At 36.1% G+C, this 26,475-nt stretch overlaps 2 protein-coding genes across 7 annotated transcripts in view; one reads left to right on the top strand and one right to left on the bottom strand.

Annotated features, from left to right (window-relative positions):
* The window catches only part of LOC138335183 (protein phosphatase 1 regulatory subunit 3B-like), a 44,849-nt gene extending 40,217 nt beyond the window's left edge, over positions 1–4,632 (top strand). For all 5 annotated transcript variants that reach the window (XM_069284157.1, XM_069284160.1, XM_069284159.1 and 2 more), the window contains exon 2: positions 1,046–4,632. In XM_069284157.1, the coding sequence (XP_069140258.1) occupies positions 1,046–2,085 (1,040 nt within the window). In that variant the 3' untranslated portion in view covers positions 2,086–4,632. The remainder of the gene's footprint in view (positions 1–1,045) is intronic.
* A 9,829-nt stretch (positions 4,633–14,461) lies between these two features.
* On the bottom strand, positions 14,462–26,161 carry LOC138335182 (stabilizer of axonemal microtubules 2-like). Of its 2 annotated transcripts, XM_069284155.1 has the most exons (9): positions 26,003–26,161; positions 23,113–23,203; positions 18,955–19,086; positions 18,583–18,678; positions 18,072–18,278; positions 17,553–17,694; positions 16,355–16,749; positions 15,903–16,137; positions 14,462–14,847 (listed from the first exon to the last, which is right to left on the bottom strand). In XM_069284155.1, the coding sequence occupies exons 1-9, from the start codon at positions 26,050–26,052 to the stop codon at positions 14,639–14,641; spliced, it is 1,557 nt and encodes a 518-aa protein (XP_069140256.1). In that variant the 5' UTR covers positions 26,053–26,161; the 3' UTR covers positions 14,462–14,638. The 2 variants fall into 2 exon arrangements, with proteins under 2 accessions (XP_069140256.1, XP_069140257.1); XM_069284156.1 differs by lacking the exons at positions 23,113–23,203; positions 26,003–26,161 and adding an exon at positions 22,373–22,414.
* Positions 26,162–26,475: the final 314 nt, after the last annotated feature.

The following is a 26,475-nucleotide window of genomic DNA, read 5'->3' as shown; positions in this document are numbered from 1 at the left end:
TTAATTTGATTTTTCAGTTGACAGTTACACGATTCAGTACACTCCTTGCTAGACCTGTCGATATCTGTAGTGAGTTGTTGTCGTGAGATAACTCTATCTATTTTATGACTATAACTCCACTGTGTGTCGATATGTGATATAACAAAAGGAATCATTGAGTTTATATTTAATTTTGAGTTACCTATATTCGTGGATTGCATGGTATTGCGGATGAGTTTAATCTACCGACATCAACAGGTGAAGTAGGCATACCAGTTACCAGCTGATCAGTACAATACCGGTGGCCTGAATCGTAAGGTTTCTGCCTAGGCTTATATATTGCATCACCCCTTTTTTAGGGCCTAGGCATAAAGTTCTCCAAATGTCCTCACTCCTCATATATATCTAATTAGTTATATGATAGCAGAGATTTACAGTAGAGCTGCATTACACAAGAGTTGTATTTTGTATGTAGATTTCTATTTTATTTGAATTTCATATATAGGCCTAATCGTATGTCTCAATATTCAGCAGTACTTCTGATCATATCTAGAACAATAAGAAAGTAATGACTTCGGAATATTACTTGTTATTATTGATGATAAATATCAAATATAATTTTTAAAGTATAACACATGACTGCATCATCATGTATATTAGAGTAAAGAGTGTGGAAAAAACTTTTCTAAATTATCAGATTATGCTTTTATATGATTCAGATTGAGAAAGTCAATAGGATACAAATTAATTAGGTCATTTCAAGGTACCAAATCCATGTGAGAAAAATACAATTCACTGTTGATTATTCCTACGTTTCGAGGATTTTAATTTAATTGTGATGTCATATTTTTATGTAAATATACTTTACCCACCTCGATTCGTATCTCGAAAAAGACATAAACATAGAATTTTAACATTAAATTACATCAAAGACAATCATACTTTGTCTATACTATTTTGGTTGATGAAACTTAAGTGGAGATTTAATATATGTTATCTGCAAGCTTGATCTGTTGTGTTGTAACGAACTGGAATTGACGCTTGTGTTAACTTTTATCTTTTTCAGATACACTAATGCTGAAGTCAGTACTCCCTGCTGGTACTAACTACCTGCTGAAAACCATGCCGGTTGATTTATCAGCATATCTCCTGTCTTCTAGTCCACCAGCCTCGAGCTTTGAGTTCTTTAACTCAGCGTTTGCTCTGAGAGGAGATTCTTGGAATCGAGGATGTGGTTTTGAATCTAAAACTCAGGACTTGACAAAACTTGAGGATCCTCAGAATGATGATCCAAATGAAAGTAATGAGCCTCTGAAACCCATCATAAACCAATGTAATGGCTCTAGTGACAAGGAAGATGAATTAGACATTTGTGACTCTTGCAGTTCTTCAAGGTCGGAGTCTCCATCTCCAAAGACTAAGAAAAAGGTCTCGTTTGCAGACCACAGAGGACTAGCTTTAGCAACAGTGAAAATTATGACCGAGCCATCTCACATGCCGCCACGTTTGCGACCAGATATTATCTCGTCCCTCACACAAGGGGCTACAGCAGGTGTCACAGAACAACCTCCTCTTGTCTTACAGTTTCAGCAGCCAGCTTCTGACTACCTTGCATTCAGAGATCGCTTGGAACACAACAATTTGTCCCTTGAAAATGTGATCCTCCGTGATTACAATGTTCTTGGGACAGTGAAAGTGAAAAACATTTCGTTTGAAAAGAATGTGTTTGTGAGGTGCACATTTGACTCCTGGGAGACCTCCGAAGATATTGTGGCAACTTATGTGGCAAATTCTTCTAAACAGAGTGGAAATCTTTTCGATACTTTCTCTTTTGAAATTGAAGTACCTACAAATTTCGATAAGAGCAAAAGCATTCAGTTTGCTGTTTGCTATGATGCCAAAAATCAGCAATATTGGGATAGTAACAATGGAAAGAATTACGGAATTGTATCTGCGACCTTTGAGAGTTTAGACTCCATAGATAGCTCTCACACTCATCCTCAAGGACATCTGCACGGCAAAAATGGTGATATCTTACAAAATGTGGACTCTTGGACAAAGTTTGCCTGTTGGAACAGAGTGGACACAAATGTGCCCTATTGGTGAAAGGTATCAAATGCATCTGAATGGTTTAACTGCAAAGTGTAAAGCTTTTTTCAGTGATAAGAATAGAGCAGATATATTGAAGGAAACATTCATTTTCACATGCTGTACATGGTTGTTTGTTTTAAAGCATGATATATAGGTGAACGGAGAGGTGATGGTTAAAGTCATGAACAATATATACATGAAATGGTCAAAAGAACTTTGATTTCACTCATGTACGGTATGCCATATTAAGTATTCGTCTTAAATTTGGAAAAAAAATTGTGTGATGTACATGAACAATATAGCCATCTGAATAGGGAAAGCCCATGCATAATGGTTGTTGCTAGTTTGTAGCATCCTTTGAACAATGTTGTTTAATTGTATTAATTATAAATTAACATAATTTTAATTGAGTGGTAAATATGTACTGTTCAGAACTTCAGATAATATATCTACGTATTCCCATCAGAACATGTGCAACACTGCATACTTTAATCTCTACCAAATGATCGTACAGTAATGAGTATTCCCTGTACATCGTGCACCTATACTACTATACACAGAATTTGTTTCCTGTTGAAAATTGGTGGCTTGAAATTGTGAGTTTGTATAACATGTTATATAGCATAGATGTTGTATAAATGTGGAATTGTAAAGTGCCAAATGTGTAAATATTAACTGATACAAATAATTGCAATATATACCTTGTTATTTTCCCTTTGGGAATTCGAACTGGTAGACAGCTGTATTTTTTATGATTAATTGACAGTATGGCACAGGCCTTGTTGAAGGGAGATAACTCTTGGAAAATAAATGTGTACAATATATATCCAATTTCATAACCAGAAAAATTGTATTTCAAATAACATTGAATATACCTGTCATATGTTTAAGGTAAAATATAACATTACCACAGTCTTTTACTCAGGTCAGTAAAATTGTGTTGTGTAATTATGAAATGTTCTTGTAATTTGCAAATACAATTTCATACTATAAGCAAGATCAATTAATACTAGCAAAAGGTTAATTGAAAGTTTGTTATCCTTGCATTGGGTATATATAGTTTTTTCTGTTGCTAGCTTTGACATTTTTACAAGGTCTGTACATAAGGTTGTGATATGTGTAGGTATTGTACTACACCAAATAATTGATTTTGTGCCATTAATTAATAATTAATATTAACTATCAAGTATATTAATTAACTATAGCTATATATTATTTCTGTACATGCATGCAAAAATGAAAATATTTATTTGGGTATAAATTTTGTGGGTCTGGTCTATAGCTAATAATTAAATGGTACAGATTTTGTCCAATTTTCAAGGAAAGAAATAAAGCTGCAAAGATTCTCAAATGATCACATACAAAATGTATATGAAGTAATTAATGAGCTCTTTAAATAAAAACATGATTATTTCTGAAGAAAAACCCTATATTAACTAATTTAACTTTAACTTGTATGCATCCAATTACATGCATAAGTTTGAAATGATGCATCTTATATCCTCTGTTTACTTTGATAATGGTAATATGTTATTTTCCTGTCAAAATACTCTATATTCATATATACATGTAAATATCTACTTACATACATATGTACATGTGTATATAAATAATCATAATTTTCAGTATTAAACAGAAACAAATTATTTGAACTATAACACACACATCCAAAGCAATTGGCCAGTTGATTTTGCTTGAAAGGTAAGAAAATTTCATTATAGAAACAATAAGTGATAATAGTATTTTATTACTGGAAAAGACGCACAAATTAATCCTGTCTGTTATAATGATGTGTGCTTGGTGTTAATAGTATACATACAGCTTGATTAAAACATTTGGAATGTTTTTTATTAGTCGCCTTTGTGCAACATCTTTTGTCTCCTTTTATTTTGATGCTCATAACTTTATTTATTTTTTTTTTTTTATATTCTAAGCAGTAAAAATGATATTTCAAAGTATATAAATGTGATATATATGTGGTTTTTCTGCTAGCTTGTGTTGTACAACGAAGTCAGATACACTCCACAAGGGATTACTGGGTTTACCGTCTATGGCACCCAACAACCAACTATTGAGTCTTAAATCCAAAAGCGCTCTGATCTTAACAAGTAATATATAATTGGTTATTTTAATCATTAATTACATGATTCTGGAATCTCGTTCCAATCTGATTAAAGTGATGTGTTTAAATGCTTTAAATTTGCATGTGTTCTTTATACATGTACATAGAAAATTGTATTTTGTAAAAAATAAATATGAATATTATATCTGTATACGCATGTTCATTGCACCTTTTTGATCATAATGATTTATTTCTTTGGTAAAAATTTGGCTTTAATTTCTTTATCAGTTTATTGTAATGTATAAATCATATTTTAAAAGATGATGACAAGCAAAAATATTTTTTCCTGTATCGTGCTTGTTGAATTTTATATACTGGATTGTACACTTTAAAAAAAACCTTATATAAATAGTATTAAATATACCTTATCTATATTTCCGTATGTGATATAATATATATATTAAAGCTGTTCAAGACACTCGGCTTGAACTTCTCCTTTAGATCTTCTTAGAGTGTATTAAAGATATTGTGATATATATATACTGGGGAGGAATATGCTAAATGCATACTAATGTTGAATGGTATGTAGTTAAATTAAACCTTGAAATTGGATTCATTTCATTTCTTGGTTACAATTTATTTTCACAGTTTCTGTGATATAGTTTTTCCTAACAATTATACTATAAATGGTGAGTTTTTTGACTCATTTGTTTATGGTTGAATTTGGTATGTAGTTAAATTAAACCTTGAAATTGGATTTAAACCACCTCATTTAATAAATTATATAACTTAATAACAAGTTAAATAATTTATAGACAATATAAAAATTTTCTTCTCAGATAAAATATGGGCTGACAAAAAAAGAGGTCCGTGGATCGAAAATGATCTCGTCAAACAGCTGTAACCGCCAGTGAAGAAAAATAGGGTCCAAGTCGCGGCGACACACGCCGCTAGAATCATTTGTGCAAAATTGTATAGTCAAAGATGGAAGGCCACCTATCCCTGATTCTGTAGAGGGAACAAGACATTGTGGAGAACGTTCTTGAAGGCGTGCAAAACGGGTGCATGGGTATTACCGCGAGCGCCCGTCAGTTATTTGCCCTGCTAACCCGCCATTCTCTGGCCGAAAAATGAAAAGCCAACACCGTTTCAAGAATTGCGCCTCCCAATCAGCAGTGACTGGTGAGGAAGGTCTGTAAAAACGGGCGTCACCTCTGACATTACACCGATAAGAAAAACCAGTATAAGAACTAAGGGATCTCGAGCGAGCACACAGAAATTTATCCCGTTTGTGGTAGAAAGAAATTTCAATGACCTTAATCAGAAATAATTCACATAATCTCAACATATACAGAATAGGCCCCCCAAAATATTTCACTCAATTTTTGATTTCAGCCATTGGACAGAAGAAACTATATAGTGGGTCTTCGTACGGCCCCTTTTAACAGTGTGCTTATACAAATCAAGGCTTTTTTCAAAAAAGCATGGGACACACAGTTGGAGTCTCGCCAAACACACATGTAGTGGCTATAAGGCTTGCTGGACTAATTGTGTGCCAGTTGCATCCACAGGACGGCGTACCAAGGCGGCCTTGGTTCGTATTCCTATAGCTGACCACAGCTACGTCATATTTATGTTAGCCTCCTACTGGACCATGTGGTATCCACACATCTGATTCAAACACTCGAGTTTCTACCACGACTGCGCCGTTTCCTTCAGCCCCGGTTAGTCTTATTGGTCCGTTTGCCTCCTCCGCCTCCACTGTTTCGTCTGTCTCATCATTTACGGGTCTTGAAGGTCCATCTTCTCATTTAAGCGCATCTCCAGATGCATCAGTACCTATTCCGTCTCCATCCAATGGTATTTCAATGTTAAGTGTGAACCCTCTGTCCATCGAGGAGCCCGAGACTATTTTGTCATTGATCGCAAGCAACGATATACAGGTTGCATGTGCCGATAGTTATGGTGTTGCAAATTTCGCCATTCCTGATACGGTCTCGACAAGCACAACGGAAACCTCAATCTGGAACACTGAAATCGATAGCATATTTTTGCCAGTAACAAAGAATGAAATTATACACAGGAGTAACCAAAAATCTAAAACTGTCCAACGATCTGCTTTACGGGCACAGGCAATAATTGAACGAGAAAAGAGAAGCTATCAAGAAAACGTGGAACTGAAGGAGGAAAAGAAAATCTGAAAGATCGAGAAAATTAAGAAAGAGAAACTTGCAAAACAAGCAAAAGAAATGAGTAGTGTATGATTATAGGGTACACTAATTATCAAAACGGAGCAAAATATGATATCTTGTCTGTAATTAATGTTGCCAATTCAAAAAAAAACTTTTTTACTTGGACAACAGTTTTTTACAGGATGAAAGAATATCAAACATCTGAAGATTGAAATCAAAATATGCTATGAAATGGTTTCTTACATAAAACATTCGTACATTTGATATTTTTGTGTGTTAGTTTTCTTTCTGGGCTACGGTTACACCTCTGATTGAAACAAATGAAAGAATCGCCATAATATTGTGTAATATGAAGACAAGTGGTAAAGTTCATTAAAAAAGTCAAGTTGAAAGGATGCTTGCTACATGAAGATATTGCACTAGGATAAGCTTTAGTGCTGCCATAACAGTTATATCAGTATGCTATAATAGACGGTGTACATGCACATGATATCGCGAGAACAGATGTAGTTTCTTATCAATACACGATCTTAATCTCTAATATATATATATATATATATATATATAATATATATATACATAAATTATATATCCTTGGGTTTTTTTAATTATAATATCATAGATTTCTCAAAAATGTAAACCCGCTATTCATTATTAGGTTAAAGATGCTCCACCGCTGACAAATGGTATTTTTTCACTATCAAAAACAGAAGCAGACGATTTTGTATTTTTCTTCAGTTTAAAAAAGTTACTTTCTTTACACAATTACCACCATTGAAAAGTTTGAGCTTCTAATTTTACTTCAAGTTAAAAATATGAAAAATAATTTATTGCATCCCGAAAAAATTCCGTTGCACTATATCTTATATAGAATGAAGTAATGATTGCGCATGCACCAAAGGTAAAATAAATTATTTTATGTTATTTTTTGTGTTAATTAGGCATATATATACACGATTAAACACCAATTATTGTTCAAATGATGAATATCATATATGCTCAGTTTGGCGTGGTGGAATACAATATCCTTGTCGGTGGTATCAATCTATAATATTCCATTCAAAGTTCTGCATTTGCCCACTATAAAAATGTAACAAATCAAGTCGTAATATAGGAAGTCCGACCTTTAACTGAACACTACGGAAAGACATTATAGAGTATCTTATGTTCCGAATAACTTTAACACTGGGCCCCGTGTTTTTCTCGGCTTTGGCGATTTATATTTACTTTGACCAGCCAATGTTTGGTAACTAAACACAAGACACAAATGTGCATGCGGTATATTTCGAATCTGTCTATCTCAGGAAAGTGTCCGACTGCAGTAAGTAAGTGGGTCCATGTGGCATTTTTTGGTAAATTTAATAACGTTATCTATATATTGTGGCGGTTTATATGTATGGTAAAAATTACAATCAATGGACATAGTTACTACCAGTGAGTTAGATAACATATAGAAATTTTGAATTTTTAATGGTGTGAGAATGATTTAATGAGTAGAGATCTAGATCATATCTCATCATTGTTACACGTGTGTATTATCAGAGAGTGTTCATTAAAAATATAACTTTAAAAATATTGTGTTTTATTTTTTCTTACTGGACTATCTGAAGACATTTTAAAAGTAAGATGATCAGCAAGTCAGTGGATATCGAGCGCCGGAGTTATCCCGAAAAAAATACAGTTGTGCACTGGAGTTCTCCCGAAAAATGTACAGTTGTGACATAATTGAGCTTACAAAAGTTAATTTTACAATATGATAATGATATATATAATAATATTGCCATTTTCATTTTTTCCAATAGCTCTTCCTGAATTTGTAAATAAATAAACCAAAATAACAAAATATATTTTTGCCGACGCCATAATGCTACGCGTAAGAATTTCAAAACGTCGCAATATTTTTGGTTGCTGTTCATCACTTATAAATTAATTTACAGTGTAATATTTTTGGTTGCTGTTCATCACATATAAATTAATTTACAGTGTATCTAGAAGATGCAATATTTTTATAATTAAGTGACAGTATATTGTTTGAAAAAAAACTTTGAATATTACTTTTTCAATGTACAAAAGTAGTTTGAAATCTCCCCGTGAGTGAAAAGGGATAATTCAACAAAATGTTGACCATATGCATTCAAATATTATATAATCTCAATTATGTCACTCGACTGTTGTATCTTGATGAATTGATGATAAGATGATACCATATATTGATAAGATCAAATAAAAAAAATGATAAAACCTTATATCACGAAAACACAAATTCATATAGTATATTTGAACCATTCGAGACACAGGGACCTGGCACGATTTTTTTTAACTAACAGTATACATACATATATATTATAGTATATTATGTATACTAATGGTTAAAAATTTTCGTGCCAGGTCCCTGTGATTCGAGACAGCTATGGCGTTCCATAATGTGGTACTTTTGACGTAGTAATTATGACGCAATTAATTTCAGTTTATTTTGAAAAAAAAAAAATTATCATAGCGATCAATTCATTGAATTTACCCGACTAGTTTTATTGACGGATTTGAACTACATTTGACACAAAGTTAGAAAATTGTCTGCTGTTCCAGCTCATAAAATATTTCCGTTTCATTTCCAAAACATCGTTGTTTATTATGTGACCGTTTAACTTTTATGAAACTTCCGTTCTGTGTTCTAACCAATAAGTTAATAAAAAAAATGTTGCCTTCTAATAAGAAACGGGTTTATAAAAAATAACACAACGAAAATTAAATTAAAATTATGAGCTGAAAGATTGTTCCCGTATTTAATTATTATAGAGGGGGGGGGGGGTCAGGAAAGTTCAATGAAAAATGTCTTTGAATTTATATGACAGTGAAACTTCGCTAGCAAATGATATTCAGTACGATACTGTTTAAGAGAGAGTATCATACCGAGTACCCTTGGCTAGCGAATTCGCAGTTGATGACAGCGCGGAAATACTTATACCACGAGAACAAGAGCCGTGAAAGAATAAAACATCCATCACCTTCTCAAGAAGCCCTACCTTAACTTTATTACTTGCTTGCCGTCTTGTCGTGTCGATGGGATGTTTGGTTTTGCCCGCGAGGAGAAATCCTTGGGAACTATAGATGGAGATGACTTGCCAGAGATGTCTCTATTGAACTGTAATCGGATCGCGAATTATCCTGATCATTCTCACGAACATTTTTACAGATTATTAGTCGGGTCGACATTAAAAATATGTTAATCTCGGGAAGATATTTGTGTAAAACTAATTATGTGTTACATGTATGGAGACGGATTAAGATAAGTGCATTGTACTCGTTTCTGAATTCAACCTTTTTATGATATGTATGTTGTACTGTATCGTTATTGAATAAAATATTGTTTAAATAAGGAAAATAACAGCGCTGACACATGTGTAGCACGGCGTTATAGATCCCGTCGTCTGGAACAGTTCTAAGTGTACAGGGGACCAGGAGGAATAACTCTTGTAAAAATCGGTGAGGCGGAGGATGATACACATTGTATGTAACGAAAAACGTAGTTTTGTCTTAATTCAATTCTCTCAATTTCCTTATCTTGTTAATTGAATTTAGATTGGATTTTTTTGAGAGAGAAAAAAACAATAGACTCCCAAGGATCTCAAAATGGTACAACAAGTCAAAGATATCAACAAAGCCAGCTACAAAATTGTAAAATTACTTTTTGTGTTACATGTACTAAGGCCATAATTATGGTGGTTTTTTTTTCTGATTTTGCGTCCACATGCTGGTATATGTTTCATGCCCCATCAATGCAAACAAACACAAACATTTTTATTTTAGACATTGAGCAATGAAAACAGAGGGACGATGCTTCCTACTATCTTCAAAGATGTAAGACCTGTAAAAACTTTTCTTTTAAAACATTATCTGCAATAAAATAATTCATTTTTGGAGAATAAGTATTTCTGTACCAATTTGAAAGTCCTAAAATTCTGAAGTTCTTCTTGCAAAGTTTACGTTTATTTTTCTTGTGTATATTTTCTTTCTTGCTGGCTGGATGATTTCAGAAAAATCAAAAGGATGCGAAAACACAACTATGATCTTCTCAATTTTATACTCAACAACACAACTGTGACCTTCTCAGTTGTATATTCAACACAAAAATACAAGGGAACATTTTAGCATTTTATGGCATACTACAGTCTTTCGATTTATTGAGTAGATTATGCTAGACTTCTATTAGACATATATCGAAGCGTTATTCATTGACAATGAGAGGAAAGCTGATCGTTCTGCATGCATAATGCTGACATAATACGCTGTTGATTTGTATAGGATACGTTGATATGATTCCGCGTCGACAGGAAAGAAATGCACAAGTTAACGCACCACGATAGGATTGTGATTTACCATTTTTAGACAGTATTGCACGATACAATGTAGTCCTATTGTATCTGTTACGCGATAAAATAAAAACAAATATAGTGGGCTGATTTTACGAGTTTGGATTTGTCAGAATGACTTAAAAGTTTTCTGTATTGTAGCAATGCATCTTTGTGAAATTTAGAGTAAAAATAAACCCATCGATTACCTTAATAATATGTACATGTAATAATCAAATAGCATACTCATATTCAACCTTAATACACTTTTCATCAACCATTGGTTTGTCATTTTCCTTATGATATTGTGATAAAAGTGTAGCGCAGTACCTTCTATCTATTGCATAGCCTCGTTTTTCATCACATTACATGTAAAGCGTACTCTAAATCACTTGTGCCCCGCCTTAATTGCTCGTTCTCTTGTTTCATTTACACGATACGTTCATTAGTTTCGTGTTCCTTCATACCGATTGTTATATCGCTTGTCCTTTTATTTTATAGCTTTCAGTCGAGTCGTGATCACCATGGTCATCGTTCTTGCAAGATCAAATATGCACAGAAAATTATAAGATAGAAAGTTAATCTTAACTTTCTATTTTATGCACTACCTGTCATCTTGTATTGTCTCGTATGTTGCTTATGTGCGTACCGTTTCTCTTGCGCTACTTTTTATTTCGTTGTTTGTCCTCTTAGCTACTGTTGTGCGTGTAAATATCTGTATGGTTCGGGAGGCCACTCCTGTATATTATGTGTTGTGCGTGTAAATATCTGTATGGTTCGGGAGGCCACTCCTGTATGTTATGTGTTGTGCGTGTAAATGTCTGTATGTTTTGGGAGGCCACTCCTGTATGTTATGTGTTGTGCGTGTAAATATCTGTATGGTTCGGGAGGCCACTCCTGTATATTATGTGTTGTGCGTGTAAATGTCTGTATGTTTTGGGAGGCCACTCCTGTATGTTATGTGTTGTGCGTGTAAATATCTGTATGGTTCGGGAGGCCACTCCTGTATATTATGTGTTGTGCGTGTAAATGTCTGTATGTTTTGGGAGGCCACTCCTGTATGTTATGTGTTGTGCGTGTAAATATCTGTATGGTTCGGGAGGCCACTCCTGTATATTATGTGTTGTGCGTGTAAATGTCTGTATGTTTTGGGAGGCCACTCCTGTATGTAATGTGTTGTGCGTGTAAATGTTTGTATGTTTTGGGAGGCCACTCCTGTATGTAATGTGTTGTGCGTGTAAATGCTGTATGTTATGTGTTGTGCGTATAAATGTATGTATGTTTTGGGAGGCCACTCCTGTATGTTATGTGTTGTGCGTGTAAATGTCTGTATGTTTTGGGAGGCCACTCCTGTATGTAATGTGTTGTGCGTGTAAATATCTGTATGGTTCGGGAGGCCACTCCTGTATGTTATGTGTTGTACGTGTAAATATCTGTATGGTTCGGGAGGCCACTCCTGTATGTTATGTGTTGTGCGTGTAAATGTCTGTATGTTTTGGGAGGCCACCTCTGTATGTTATGTGTTGTGCGTGTAAATGTCTGTATGTTTTGGGAGGCCACTCCTGTATGTTATGTGTTGTACGTGTAAATGTCTGTATGTTTTGGGAGGCCACTCCTGTATGTTATGTGTTGTGCGTATAAATGTATGTATGTTTTGGGAGGCCACTCCAGTATGTTATGTGTTGTACGTGTAAATATCTGTATGGTTCGGGAGGCCACTCCTGTATGTTATGTGTTGTACGTGTAAATGTTTGTATGTTTTGGGAGGCCACTCCTGTATGTTATGTGTTGTACGTGTAAATGTTTGTATGTTTTGGGAGGCCACTCCTGTATGTTATGTGTTGTGCGTGTAAATATCTGTATGGTTCGGGAGGCCACTCCTGTATGTTATGTGTTGTGCGTGTAAATATCTGTATGGTTCGGGAGGCCACTCCTGTATGTTATGTGTTGTGCGTGTAAATGTCTGTATGTTTTGGGAGGCCACTCCTGTATGTAATGTGTTGTGCGTGTAAATGTTTGTATGTTTTGGGAGGCCACTCCTGTATGTAATGTGTTGTGCGTGTAAATGCTGTATGTTATGTGTTGTGCGTATAAATGTATGTATGTTTTGGGAGGCCACTCCTGTATGTTATGTGTTGTACGTGTAAATGTTTGTATGTTTTGGGAGGCCACTCCTGTATGTTATGTGTTGTACGTGTAAATGTTTGTATGTTTTGGGAGGCCACTCCTGTATGTTATGTGTTGTGCGTGTAAATGTCTGTATGGTTCGGGAGGCCACTCCTGTATGTTATGTGTTGTGCGTGTAAATATCTGTATGGTTCGGGAGGCCACTCCTGTATGTTATGTGTTGTGCGTGTAAATGTCTGTATGTTTTGGGAGGCCACTCCTGTATGTAATGTGTTGTGCGTGTAAATGTTTGTATGTTTTGGGAGGCCACTCCTGTATGTAATGTGTTGTGCGTGTAAATGCTGTATGTTATGTGTTGTGCGTATTAATGTATGTATGTTTTGGGAGGCCACTCCTGTATGTTATGTGTTGTACGTGTAAATGTTTGTATGTTTTGGGAGGCCACTCCTGTATGTTATGTGTTGTACGTGTAAATGTTTGTATGTTTTGGGAGGCCACTCCTGTATGTTATGTGTTGTGCGTGTAAATATCTGTATGGTTCGGGAGGCCACTCCTGTATGTTATGTGTTGTGCGTGTAAATATCTGTATGGTTCGGGAGGCCACTCCTGTATATTATGTGTTGTGCGTGTAAATGTCTGTATGTTTTGGGAGGCCACTCCTGTATGTAATGTGTTGTGCGTGTAAATGTTTGTATGTTTTGGGAGGCCACTCCTGTATGTAATGTGTTGTGCGTGTAAATGCTGTATGTTATGTGTTGTGCGTATAAATGTATGTATGTTTTGGGAGGCCACTCCTGTATGTTATGTGTTGTACGTGTAAATGTTTGTATGTTTTGGGAGGCCACTCCTGTATGTTATGTGTTGTGCGTGTAAATATCTGTATGGTTCGGGAGGCCACTCCTGTATGTTATGTGTTGTGCGTGTAAATGTCTGTATGTTTTGGGAGGCCACTCCTGTATGTAATGTGTTGTGCGTGTAAATGTTTGTATGTTTTGGGAGGCCACTCCTGTATGTAATGTGTTGTGCGTGTAAATGCTGTATGTTATGCGTTGTGCGTATAAATGTATGTATGTTTTGGGAGGCCACTCCTGTATGTTATGTGTTGTACGTGTAAATGTCTGTATGTTTTTGAGAGGCTGTAGTAGATATGTCAAGTTTTGTTTGTTTCATGTCATTTAAAATTCGTCGTGTATTAACTGTGATAATGCATATTTCATTGGTTTTTCATTTAAAGGCACCTTGATCAGGATCACGTAAAGAAAACCCAAAACATGCTGAACAGTAGTTACATATTAAAGTATATAGTATATTTACATGACGTTGACTGCCTTGGAACAAAAGCTCAGCCTATTCGCAAAATTAATCGTTTTCACTCTTATTCATTGTTTTGTTGCCTTTGATAGATTATCCTCTTATATATTTTATTGTTTTTGTCATTTTTATTAATTGCTCTGCTATGCTTTTTGCTTCTATTATTTGCCCCCTTTTTGTATTGTTTTCCATCTTGAACACATATATGTATGTTTTTTCGTCTCATGTCATTACTGCCTCTTTTACCTCATTGCTTGTGTTCTTTTTATGGACGCGTCTGCTTTACGACACATGGAAACGTTTACATTTCATCATGAATTCTGGTTCTAATAACGAAATAAAACACAAAATTAAGCTCAGCTTTATTTTATTTTCCAGTGTAAAATATATAGATAAGTTATAAAATGGGTAAAAAAATTCATTTCACCTACCAAAAAGCTTTTAAAAATGTGTAGTACAAATATTTGCCAAAAGTAAAATTTTATCAAATATCATAATAGATTGGAAATTTTATAATCTTTCTCCTTTCATTCTTCCCGTTTGGTTTCCTCCTTGGTCTCTTCGCCTTCCGACTCCACGATTCCTCGCTGAAGTTTCGTGTTAGCAGGACAGCTTTTGGGCCTTTCATCCTTATATGTATCTCGGTATGTTGTGGCGAACTGCATCGTCTGGTTTTTGAACAGATCGCGATGCTCGGAGATTTGTCGGCAAAGCTTGGATCGCTCCGTGTGATGACCTGAATAATAACAAATGTGTACGTTTTAAATACACGGAAATTATCATAAAAATACCACAGTTGCTTTGGTAAAAGTAAACCAAGTTTGAGGAAAATACTTAAACAGTTGATAGCCGTGGAGTTCGTCTATTTAGACAACATCATAAATTGATGGTCTACGTTTAAAATGCTGTTCGCTGGAGGCAACCAAATTGAAACTTGAGTCGACACACTGATTTGCGATCAGATGGTACCAACAACATTGCTCTTAGCAAAGTTGACAAGTCTCTAAAAGACAAAACGCATGTATGGTGCTTAATGTTGTCTATAATTGACTTATAAACAACTCCAACATCAATGAGAACGTGTATTGTGTTAACAGACCCGTATGACCGAAAATACATATTACAGATTACAAACAATACATGCTGAAAACATCACTGCAACATAAGTGTTCTTGTAAACATGTTGATTATGAATCTTAGTTACAATATTCACACTGAATCATGCCACTTTAATCCCTGCACAATCGGATTCCTTTGAAATGTTATGATGACGGCAAACCGAAAGAAAGAAGAGTTCAATTCAGTAGATTCTAATTCTCTTTAGTAGGAGGTACCAAGCGCGTGAAGAAGGAAACTTGAATTACATCAAAAGAACGTGTAAAATTATTTGAAAAGAGGTCACCTCTTAGATACCAAACGCTCCCTTATAATCACAGCTTGACATTGACATGACATTACCACGTGTCCTTACTAACTTCTAATGTCCATGTGTAATTGGATGCATCCCCATTCAAGCTGACAAATCTTTTTTTCAACTGTTCTTCGAACCTGTTACTTTAATGTCTGGACCTGGGGACTTCACGAACGTTCCTTAACTTTAAAGTATCCCTGAACTTAAAATTGCCCTTAGGAAAGCATTACAGATTGTAAGCAAGAAGAATGCAGTTTAAGAGCCTCCCTTAAAATATGTAATGTTTTCCTATAGAGAGGTTTTAAGTTCAGAAATTCATTGAAGTTACGGAATGTTCGTGAAACTGGGCCATGTCCGTTTTCACGTGACTTTTACCCCACCTGTATAGTGAGCGCGCTGTGTTGACTGACAGATCATCCTCTCCTTAGGAGGTTCATACTCCTGTTTCATCAGGAAGGACTTGGTGGCCTCGTCCAGTGGCATGCCTTTGAAGTTATTCTGATAAGTAGTTTCCGCACCTGCATCTCCGGACGCCACGTGGCGAATTATATCCTGGTTATGTTTTTTCTTGATCAAAGATGGCGGCATACTATTGCCAGGATGTTTGAAATCGACCTAGAAAATTAAAGAAATTCCTCCTTGAATTCATCATACCATGCTTTCATACAGTTTGCAATAAGATACTTTCTAAATAGAACTAGGTACAAAATATCTTCTTTTTTCCCCAAAAGATGTTTTGGCAATTCACTCCTATGCAATGAAAGTAAGATAAAACAACACAGAGACTAGAACCCTAATGTTATTCATTAACATACAGAAAAGCAATTCTTACCGCGTATGTGCTATCCGTTTGCATCCACGTCTGTGGCCGTTGGTAGGCTGGCTTCACTGCCCACAGTGGCTTCTCGGGAAAGGCCACAGGCCACATCTTGTACGCCATCCCGGCAGTTGTATTGCCGTCGAACGGGGCATCTATAAAGTGATACGCGGACTCAGGAGGCTTGCAAAGTGTGCGCCTGCGCACGTTATAATGAGGACGGAAGTCGGCAGTGAAAGTTGTCATCAATCCTTTTTGGGACGGCGTCGGGCTTGGTTCTTTTGGATTCGGTTCCTCTGAGGCCGGCTCGGGCGTTTGGTCTCCACCGTCGCCCTTGGATTCTTTAGATGGCTGCAGCGCTTCTGGGAGCATCATCTTGGTAACTACACAATTTGTGTTTAGCACTTTCTCTATAGATATAAGACGAGTGGCATATCAATGGAATCTTGTGTATAAATACACATTTTGGGAACGTGACAAGATGATATCTTAGTTTTAAAAGCATACCATGGAAAACCATTTAGCATTACTGTCATCGTTGCATCAAAACGCTTTCGATATGGAAACACTGTAGTGCACATTAATGGAAAATGCTTAACATTGACTTAACATTCAACTTCAAGAGTCATCAAGAAAAGTCCAGCACACAAAGTTATTAATAATAATGATCGTGTCAGGAAGGGTTGCCATTATGCAAGAACGAAAGGAAGGGCCGACTTCATAAATTAAAAATTGATTATAGTTATACAAGAATTGTATGCAACGTAAAAGAAATTACTGGTCGTAAATAGCTTTATGATGCACAGAAAGAAGTAGGATAAAGTGGACTGTCGTAAGATATACTCTTGTTTGCGGTAGATGTGAATGCGATTATTTCGTATGTGTGACGGTAGGCCTATATACTTAAAAATGTTTAAAAAAATGTTTCAGATCATATGTTTATGGATCCGTTTCTTCGAAGCAGAACTATGTACAGATGATTTTAATCAGGTCGACTTCGTAGTTCCGCTGTTCATCACAATCGTTCTTTTCTGATTTTGTGACTGAATGCTGAACTGGACCTGATTATCTGCGGAGGTTGTTGTAGAAGCACGAAAGCACAGGATGATTTTAGGAAGACTAGAAGCTTTGTTACGTTTTATACTGATGAACAACTACGAGAGTATGAACATGGGATTTGAAGAGATTTCTGAAGATGGATTCGATAACTTACTTGCGTAGGTTGGTAGCTCCTTCTTGGTGTAGAACTCCTTATAACTTGTGGTTGTATCCATGGGATCCGAGGATAACTGGCTGCTCTCCTCCGGTTTGATAGGCTTCCTCTTCTCTGTGTTCTCGTGCTTCTGGTAGTCGTTCTGACAAGGGAAACATCAACGTATTGCTTCCAGCAATCATTTGTACCAAAAAGTTTGCATGCTTTCATTTCAAATACCATAAACGCTTATACTTACAACGTTTGGGTTTTTTCTAATTGGATACATCGATAAAAATGTGAATCTATGTGCCATTGAATAGGACAGTGTAGATTTATCATGTGATTAATATGTTTTCCTGCATTGAAGCCTTCTAATGTGTCAGCCGATTGAAAAATGTCATTTCAAATTGTATAGCAATAAGAACAATTGTTTTACTTATGAAAAGTTTATCGCTCTTGATTCCGCCATTTCCTACAAAAAAAAATCAAATAATAGCACGTTTGGGTTATACCTAAACTCAGTACTAAGTACCATACCCTGAATGTTGAATCTGGTGTCGACGATTTATGCTCCCTGGCGCTCTTGATGGCCTCTGCTGGACGAATGGGTGAAGGACGGCATTGTTTGGCAAGGTCTGGTTCAAAGTGTTGGTATGACATCTGATAAATCGACTTCCCCTTGAACTTAGTCACAGGGGCGCTGTACTCTTTATACGTCTTAAACGGCTCCGTTCGAAGCGCCATCTATAGCACAAACCATTTGGGTTAAAAAATTACTGCAAAAATATTTCCCTAAAGGCAATACTTGTTTTCGGTTATTGGTTTGCGTGTGCGTGTGTGTGTAGTTTTTTGTTTTTGATTTTTGTTTTTGTTTAGGCATCGAACTCGCAGCACATACTTAGTAAATTGAGTTGGAGATGGTGGTAACATGTCTAACATCTAACCTAGACAACGGACACAATCATAGTTCCTTAACGAAAATGGCTCTACTCACAGCTGTAAAAACTAGGGGCCTTGATTGCAATACCAAAGTTGTTACCTCCCTTACCTTTGGGGCGAAATCCACTTTGTAGGTAGTATCTTTCACGAATTCACCTCCTGCCGTCCGGTACATAAAGTCTTTCTTCTTCTCTCTCTTCGTTGCCTTCAATTACAAGTATGATTTGACAAAATAACAGTTATTGATATATATTTTATTTCTCGGTTAAAAAATGTTTTAAGATTAAATTTATCAAAAAAAAACCAGAAGAATTAAATCTATGATTTTGTTCCCATAATTCAAAACAATATGCAGTTAGCGCATGATGTAAACTATTCCAAAACGGTTTGATTATTATCAAAACTCCGCAAAATTATGATTTTTATATTAAACTTGTATGTTTAAAGGTTTAAAGCTGAAACACTGGTTCTCACGACAAACCTCGTGTGCTACATAATCCGTTCTGTATGTGGTATCCATTTGCATATCGCAAATAGAGGCTGGAATCTCGAGGTGGTTGCTCTCGGGTTTGATGTTGGTCCGTGGCCGCTGGAATGGCCATTTCGTGTACGACTGTAATCAACAGAAAGAATGGCGTGGTCAACAGAAACATTGGAATATGAGCGTGGCCAATGGATATGTGAACGCTATCAGCAGCAACGTAGGCGTGACCGACAGATATATGGGCGTGGTCAATGCATATGTAAACGGTATCAGCAGCAATGTGGGTATGACCGATACAAATATGGGCGTGGTCAATGTATATATAAACGGTATCAGCAGCAATGTAGCCGTGACCGATACAAATATGGGCGTGGTCAATGCATATGTAAACGGTATCAGCAGCAATGTAGGTATGACCAATACAAATATGGGCGTGGTCAATGCATATATAAACGGTATCAGCAGCAATGTAGCCGTGACCGATACAAATATGGGCGTGGTCAATGCATATGTAAACGGTATCAGCAGCAATGTAGGTATGACCAATACAAATATGGGCGTGGTCAATGCATATATAAACGGTATCAGCAGCAACGTAGGCGTGACCGATACAAATATGGGCGTGGTCAATGCATATATAAACGGTATCAGCAGCAATGTAGGTAAGACCGATACAAATATGGGCGTGGTCAATGTATATATAAACGGTACCAGCAACAATGTAGGTATGACTGATACAAATATGGGCGTGGTCAATGCATATATAAACGGTATCAGCAGCGATGTAGGCGTAACCGATACAAATATGGGCGTGGTCAATGCATATATAAACGGTATCAGCAGCAATGTAGCCGTGACCGATACAAATATGGGCGTGGTCAATGTATATATAAACGGTATCAGCAGCAATGTAGGTATGACTGATACAAATATGGGCGTGGTCAATGCATATGTAAACGGTATCAGCAGCAATGTAGGTATGACCGATACAAATATGGGCGTGGTCAATGCATATATAAACTGTATTAGCAGCAATGTAGGTATGACTGATACAAATATGGGCGTGGTCAATGCATATTTAAACTGTATTAGCAGCAATGTAGGTATGACTGATACAAATATGGGCGTGGTCAATGCATATATAAACGGTATCAGCAGCAATGTAGGTATGGCCGATACAAATATAGACGTGGTCAATGCATATGTAAACGGTATTAGCAGCAATGTAGGTATGACTGATACAAATATGGGCGTGGTCAATGCATATGTAAACGGTATCAGCAGCAATGTAGGTATGACCGATACAAATATGGGCGTGGTCAATGCATATTTAAACTGTATTAGCAGCAATGTAGGTATGACTGATACAAATATGGGCGTGGTCAATGTATATATAAACGGTACCAGCAACAATGTAGCCGTGACCGATACAAATATAGACGTGGTCAATGCATATGTAAACGGTACCAGCAGCAATGTAGGTATGACTGATACAAATATGGGCGTGGTCAATGCATATATAAACGGTATCAGCAGCAATGTAGGTATGGCCGATACAAGTCGATAAAGTCCCTCACAAACATCTACTTAAAAAACTATAGGGTTACGGTATCACTGGAAAAGTACTGAAGTGGATAGAAGACTTCTTATCCATTCTACAGCAACAAGTTGTTATTCATGGTGAAACTTCTGGACTAGTAGATGTGACTAGTGGTGTACCACAAGGTAGTGTCTTAGGTCCTGTTCTATTTCTGATATATATCAATGACCTGCCCGAAGTAGTCCAACATAGCACCATAAAATTATTTGCTGACGACTCTAAAATTTTTAGAAACAATAACAACCCCACCGAGTCTCAAGAACTTCAAGCAGACATAGACAGTGTAGTCACTTGGACTAGAGACTGGAAAATGGCCTTGAACACTAAAAAATGCAAACACCTCAATATAGGCAATCTAGAACAAGACACGCATTATTCCTTCCCACAAAGTGAACAAATAGAGAAGGTACAGTGTGAGAAAGATTTAGGTGTACTTTTCGACAACAAACTTAAATTTAGTCAGCATGTTAGTCAAGCAGTTAACAAAGGAAATCGCATACTGGGTCGTATATTCAGGACATTTGTCTATATAGATATAACTATGTTCTTAACCCTGTACAAAAGCCTAATTAGACCTAACTTAGACTATGCAACCCAGGTATGGTCTCCACTGCTAAAAAAGATCATATCGCTCTTGAAAACGTCCAACGTAGAGCCAATAAAAGAGTTCACTCTATTGAAAATTTACCATACCATTCAAGACTTAAAAAGTTGGGACTTCCCACCTTAGAATATAGACGTAAAAGGAACGATGTGATCGAAGTCTATAAAATTCTGAATGGTATAGATAAACTAGATCAAGATAAGCTATTTACAATGTCTTCAGCTAATACTAGAGGTAATAGTTACTCTTTAAGAAACAGAGCAGGACTAAAGTCACACAAAGTATATTTAGTCGGCGAGTGGTAGATTCGTGGAACTCCCTTCCCAACTTCGTAGTAGAAGCCCCTACTCTGAACTCGTTTAAAAACCGACTGAACACTCACTGGAATTCAGTACCATGCAAGTTTTACCCCAGTTTTTATATGGCACGACCGGACAACCATTTAGTAAATGAACAAAACGCGCCACAACTAGCTGGAACCAGCTAACAACGGTGTCTAAGAAGAGGTAACAGGTAACAGGCAACAAATATGGGCGTGGTCAATGCATATATAAACGGTATCAGCAGCAATGTAGGCGTGACCGACAGATATATGGGCGTGGTCAATGCATATTTAAACGGTATCAGCAGCAACGTAGGCGTGACCGATACAAATATGGGCGTGGTCAATGCATATATAAACGGTATCAGCAGCAATGTAGGTATGACCGATACAAATATGGGCGTGGTCAATGCATATGTAAACGGTATCAGCAGCAATGTAGGTATGACCGATACAAATATGGGCGTGGTCAATGTATATATAAACGGTACCAGCAACAATGTAGCCGTGACCGATACAAATATAGACGTGGTCAATGCATATGTAAACGGTACCAGCAGCAATGTAGGTATGACTGATACAAATATGGGCGTGGTCAATGCATATGTAAACGGTATCAGCAGCAATGTAGGTATGACCGATACAAATATGGGCGTGGTCAATGCCTATGTAAACGGTATCAGCAGCAATGTAGGCGTGACCGACAGACATATGGGCGTGGTCAATGCATATATAAACGGTATCAGCAGCAATGTAGCCGTGACCGATACAAATATGGGCGTGGTCAATGCATATATAACGGTATCAGCAGCAATGTAGCCGTGACCGATACAAATATGGGCGTGGTCAGTGTATATGTAAACATGACCTAAGATAAATCCATACTTACAGTTTGGTACTCGGACCTAAGATACATTCATATTTACAGTTTGGTACTCGGACCTAAGATTAATCCATACTCACAGTTTGGTACTCGGATCTAAGATAAATCCATACTCACAGTTTGGTACTCGGACCTAAGATAAATCCATACTCACAGTTTGGTACTCGGACCTAAGATAAATCCATACTCACTGTTTGGTACTCGGACCTAAGATAAATCCATACTCACTGTTTGGTACTCGGACCTAAGATAAATCCATACTCACTGTTTGGTACTCGGATCTAAGATAAATCCAAACTCACTGTTTGGTACTCGGACCTAAGATAAATCCATACTCACAGTTTGGTACTCGGACCTAAGATAAATCCATACTCACAGTCTGGTACTCGGACCTAAGATAAATCCATACTCACAGTTTGGTACTCGGACCTAAGATAAATCCATACTCACTGTTTGGTACTCGGATCTAAGATAAATCCATACTCACTGTTTGGTACTCGGACCTAAGATAAATCCATACTCACAGTTTGGTACTGGGACCTAAGATAAATCCATACTCACAGTCTGGTACTCGGACCTAAGATAAATCCATACTCACAGTTTGGTACTCGGACCTAAGATAAATCCATACTCACAGTCTGGTACTCGGACCTAAGATAAATCCATACTCACAGTCTGGTACTCGGACCTAAGATAAATCCATACTCACTGTTTGGTACTCGGACCTAAGATAAATCCATACTCACAGTTTGGTACTCGGACCTCCCATCACTCTGGGTTTGCGTTAATCTCAAACCTAAACGCCGGGCATCCCAGGCGGGGATTTGGTTTCGATTTCTGGAAAACATGAAATGGTTTGGGAATTACCAATTCAGATGATATATTAGATTTTTTTTATCTGTTTGCTATTATTTACCTCATTCAACCATGGACTGTTAAAGGGACAATTCAGTCTAAGGGTACATTAAAATTGGCACATATTTCGGAAAACAAAACCAGAAATTAGATTAGTTGGTTTTACTGTGATATGCCAGAAAAGCCCACTGTAACGAAATGTACCGTATGTATAATGTTTAAGCTCACTTACTGTCTGCCATTACACATATGTGTTATAATGCATGCCGAACCCTGGCCCTTGCCAGTGTAGTCAAGCCTTCTTTCTTAAAATAATTTCACCAATTCCTCAGTGGTTATTTATTGCATTTGTTTAACGTGCCTGACTTTTGCTCGGGTATATAGGTACTTCGTATCTGCTTCATCGTATTGATCAACGATTTGTAATTACAACGGTATCAATCAAAACACTAAACAAGGTCGTGAAATTTGTCAATATTTCTTGTTAAATGTTTCATAAGGATAGATCAATACATTCATGTCATATTTTGCTTCGTGGTTATGTAACAAAGTTAGCCTCACTGAATTGTCCCTTTAAGTGCGTGCCATGTTCTGGATGTTAAGGAAAGCCAGAGAAAGCTTGCTTTGAGAAAAACCGCCGACCTATGTCAAAACCCCAATTTCTCCATAAGGGATTCGAGCAAAGATATACTAAGTTATCGCGTAATCTTATAATATAATTCACAGCCTTTTAAATTACTCATTTAACAATACTCCCATCTTCAAAGATAGAAATATTGATTTTATTTCGAATTTCCTATATTGGAATTGTAGTTCCGTTAACGGGAATAGTTGTTAATTTCTGATATCGGAAATTCTAGCTATTCTGATATCAACAATTTTTCACGAGTTTCGAACGGTGTCAGATACTTATCTATGGCAAGTCAAGTTATTTGTTTTATTCTATTTATTCAGATATCGGAATTAAAATGTCTGATATCGATACTGAATATTTCTTTTTCCAATATCGGAAATTCTTATTCTTTTTTTTTTAATTGTTTTATTTTTATTTTTGAAGAGATTTTAAATGGGTACAAAAAGTATTTACATATGATATTCAATATTCATTATTTAAATCGTAATATTCATTTATAAACTTTCAATTTCTCTAAAACTGTAAACCACGTTATTTACGGAAATTCTAATTTTGATATCGAGAATCGTTATTACTATATCGGATTTTTTCCCAATATCGGGAATTACAATTCTGTTATCTGATATTTAAGTGTGACATCGGAAATTCTATTTTTTATATCAGGAATTCGTATTCCTATATCGTGAATTCTAATTCTGATAACGGGGATTCGAAAATTCTAAAATCGGGAATTTATAAGTCTGATATCGGTATTCTAAAATTCTAATATTGTGAATTTTATTTCCGATATCGGGGATTCGAAAATCCTAATATCGGGAATTATATGACTGATATCGGGATTCTAAAATTCTGAAATCGGGAATTTATAACTCTGAAATCGTGATTTTAAAATTCTAATATCGTAAATTCTATTTCTGATGTCGGGGATGCGAAAATTCTAATATCGGGAATTATAAGACTGATATCGGGGATTCTAAAATTCTAAAATCGGGAATTATAAGTCTGATATAGTAAATTATATTTCTTTAATCTGATATCGGTAATTCTACTTTTGATATCGGGAAATTTTGTTTCCAATATCGGAAATTGTAATGTTCTAATATCGGAAATTATATTTCTGTTAAAGGGAATTTTACATTCTGAAATCTGGATTCTGGAATTCTAATTCTAACATCGGAATTTTTTATTCCAATATCGGGATTTTGTGTAATGATATCGGGGATTCTAAAATTGTAATATAGGAAATTATTATAAATCTGATATTGGAAATTATAATTCCAATATCGCGAGTTATAATTTTCTGATATCGGAAATGACGATTACCATAACGGGGCTCTATTTCGATAACGGAAATTTCAATTGTGATAATACATTTCCACATTTGGGTCCAGTTTCATGAACATTCCTTAATTTGAAGGAATCCCTTACCTAAAATTCTCCATAGGAAAGCATTACAGAATTTAAGGGAGACTCCTTACCTTAAGTTTTTTTCCTTAACTTTTGTAATACTTTTATATGGAGACATTTAAGTGAAGGGATTCCTTAAAGTGAAGGAATGTTTATGAAACTGGGCTCAGAAATTCTAATTCTGAAATTGTAAACAAAATTTCCGATATCGGAAATTCTGAATAAAAAGTAGCTTGGCTTGTCTGTATGTTCCGATATATAATCTTGAAATTAAGTCAGTGAATGTTGCTGAAACTAGATCCTGTCCCTGTATTGCTATGTTAGCCTTTCACGTTCAATGCTTTATATTTTACTTTGCGTCGTGTCTGGGTTAAAATATTTATAAGTGCTTGATGTCGTCAAGCTCCTGTGGTTAAAACGAAATTAAAAAAAATCATCATCAACAACAATAGTTTAAACACATATTTATTTGATTATAAATGTTATCGGCGTGTGTAAAATCTATAACGTTCTGATGATAATATTACATAATATCATCATCAGAATGTTATAAATTTTACACGTGTCTAAGTTGTTTCTGCTTTCCATATTCATGTATTTAGGGTAGCTGCCGAAACGCATCGACGTAATTACTGAAAATTGTACGTAGCAAATGTTGCGATATTAATTCCGACGGATACCAGACATTCGATTACCAGAGGCTCCGAAATAATCTTTATTAAGTTCTATGATATACATACCTTGCTTTGTGCGGCTTCTTAGCCGATGTTACAGCCGCAGCGACGGACATATCACTTAATCAATAATGGAAATGTAAAAACCCGGCTTATCCAGCGGCCATTGTTGACTTTGTAACTATTAGCGATGTTATATGACGACGTCATAGCACCATGACGTCATAATAATGTCATGTGATAACGTAAGAGATCATAACACGTGGTTTTTGATATCAGAAACAGAAAGCACATGTACAATGTTTACAACGTTATAAGCTGGTGCCTTTAAGTAACCTTGACCCTCCTCTTAATTATGACCAGACATCTTATGATAAATCGTCTATAACAAAAATGAGAAGAAGAAGTTCCTTACATTAAAAACATTTAAGGATTAAAACATGGCAAACGACGAAACATTAAAATAGCATTAAAACAAAAGTAACGTTGAAATATGTATTTTTTTATTATGGTCATCTGTCATACATATGTATAATTTT

This window comes from Argopecten irradians, chromosome 11 (genome assembly GCF_041381155.1).
Source record: "Argopecten irradians isolate NY chromosome 11, Ai_NY, whole genome shotgun sequence".
Classification (NCBI taxonomy): domain Eukaryota; kingdom Metazoa; phylum Mollusca; class Bivalvia; order Pectinida; family Pectinidae; genus Argopecten; species Argopecten irradians.
This window is presented reverse-complemented; position numbering and strand designations above follow the sequence as displayed.

Excerpts from the sequence above, each read along its gene's own strand:
- LOC138335182 (XM_069284155.1), bottom strand. The coding sequence starts at position 26,052 with ATGTCCGTCGCTGCGGCTGTAACATCGGCTAAGAAGCCGCACAAAGCA. Across the intron at positions 18,279-18,582 it reads AAGTGGATTTCGCCCCAAAG|ATGGCGCTTCGAACGGAGCC; the intron begins GTAAGGGAGGTA and ends TTTGTGCTATAG. Across the intron at positions 17,695-18,071 it reads CACCAGATTCAACATTCAGG|AACGACTACCAGAAGCACGA; the intron begins GTATGGTACTTA and ends TTCCCTTGTCAG.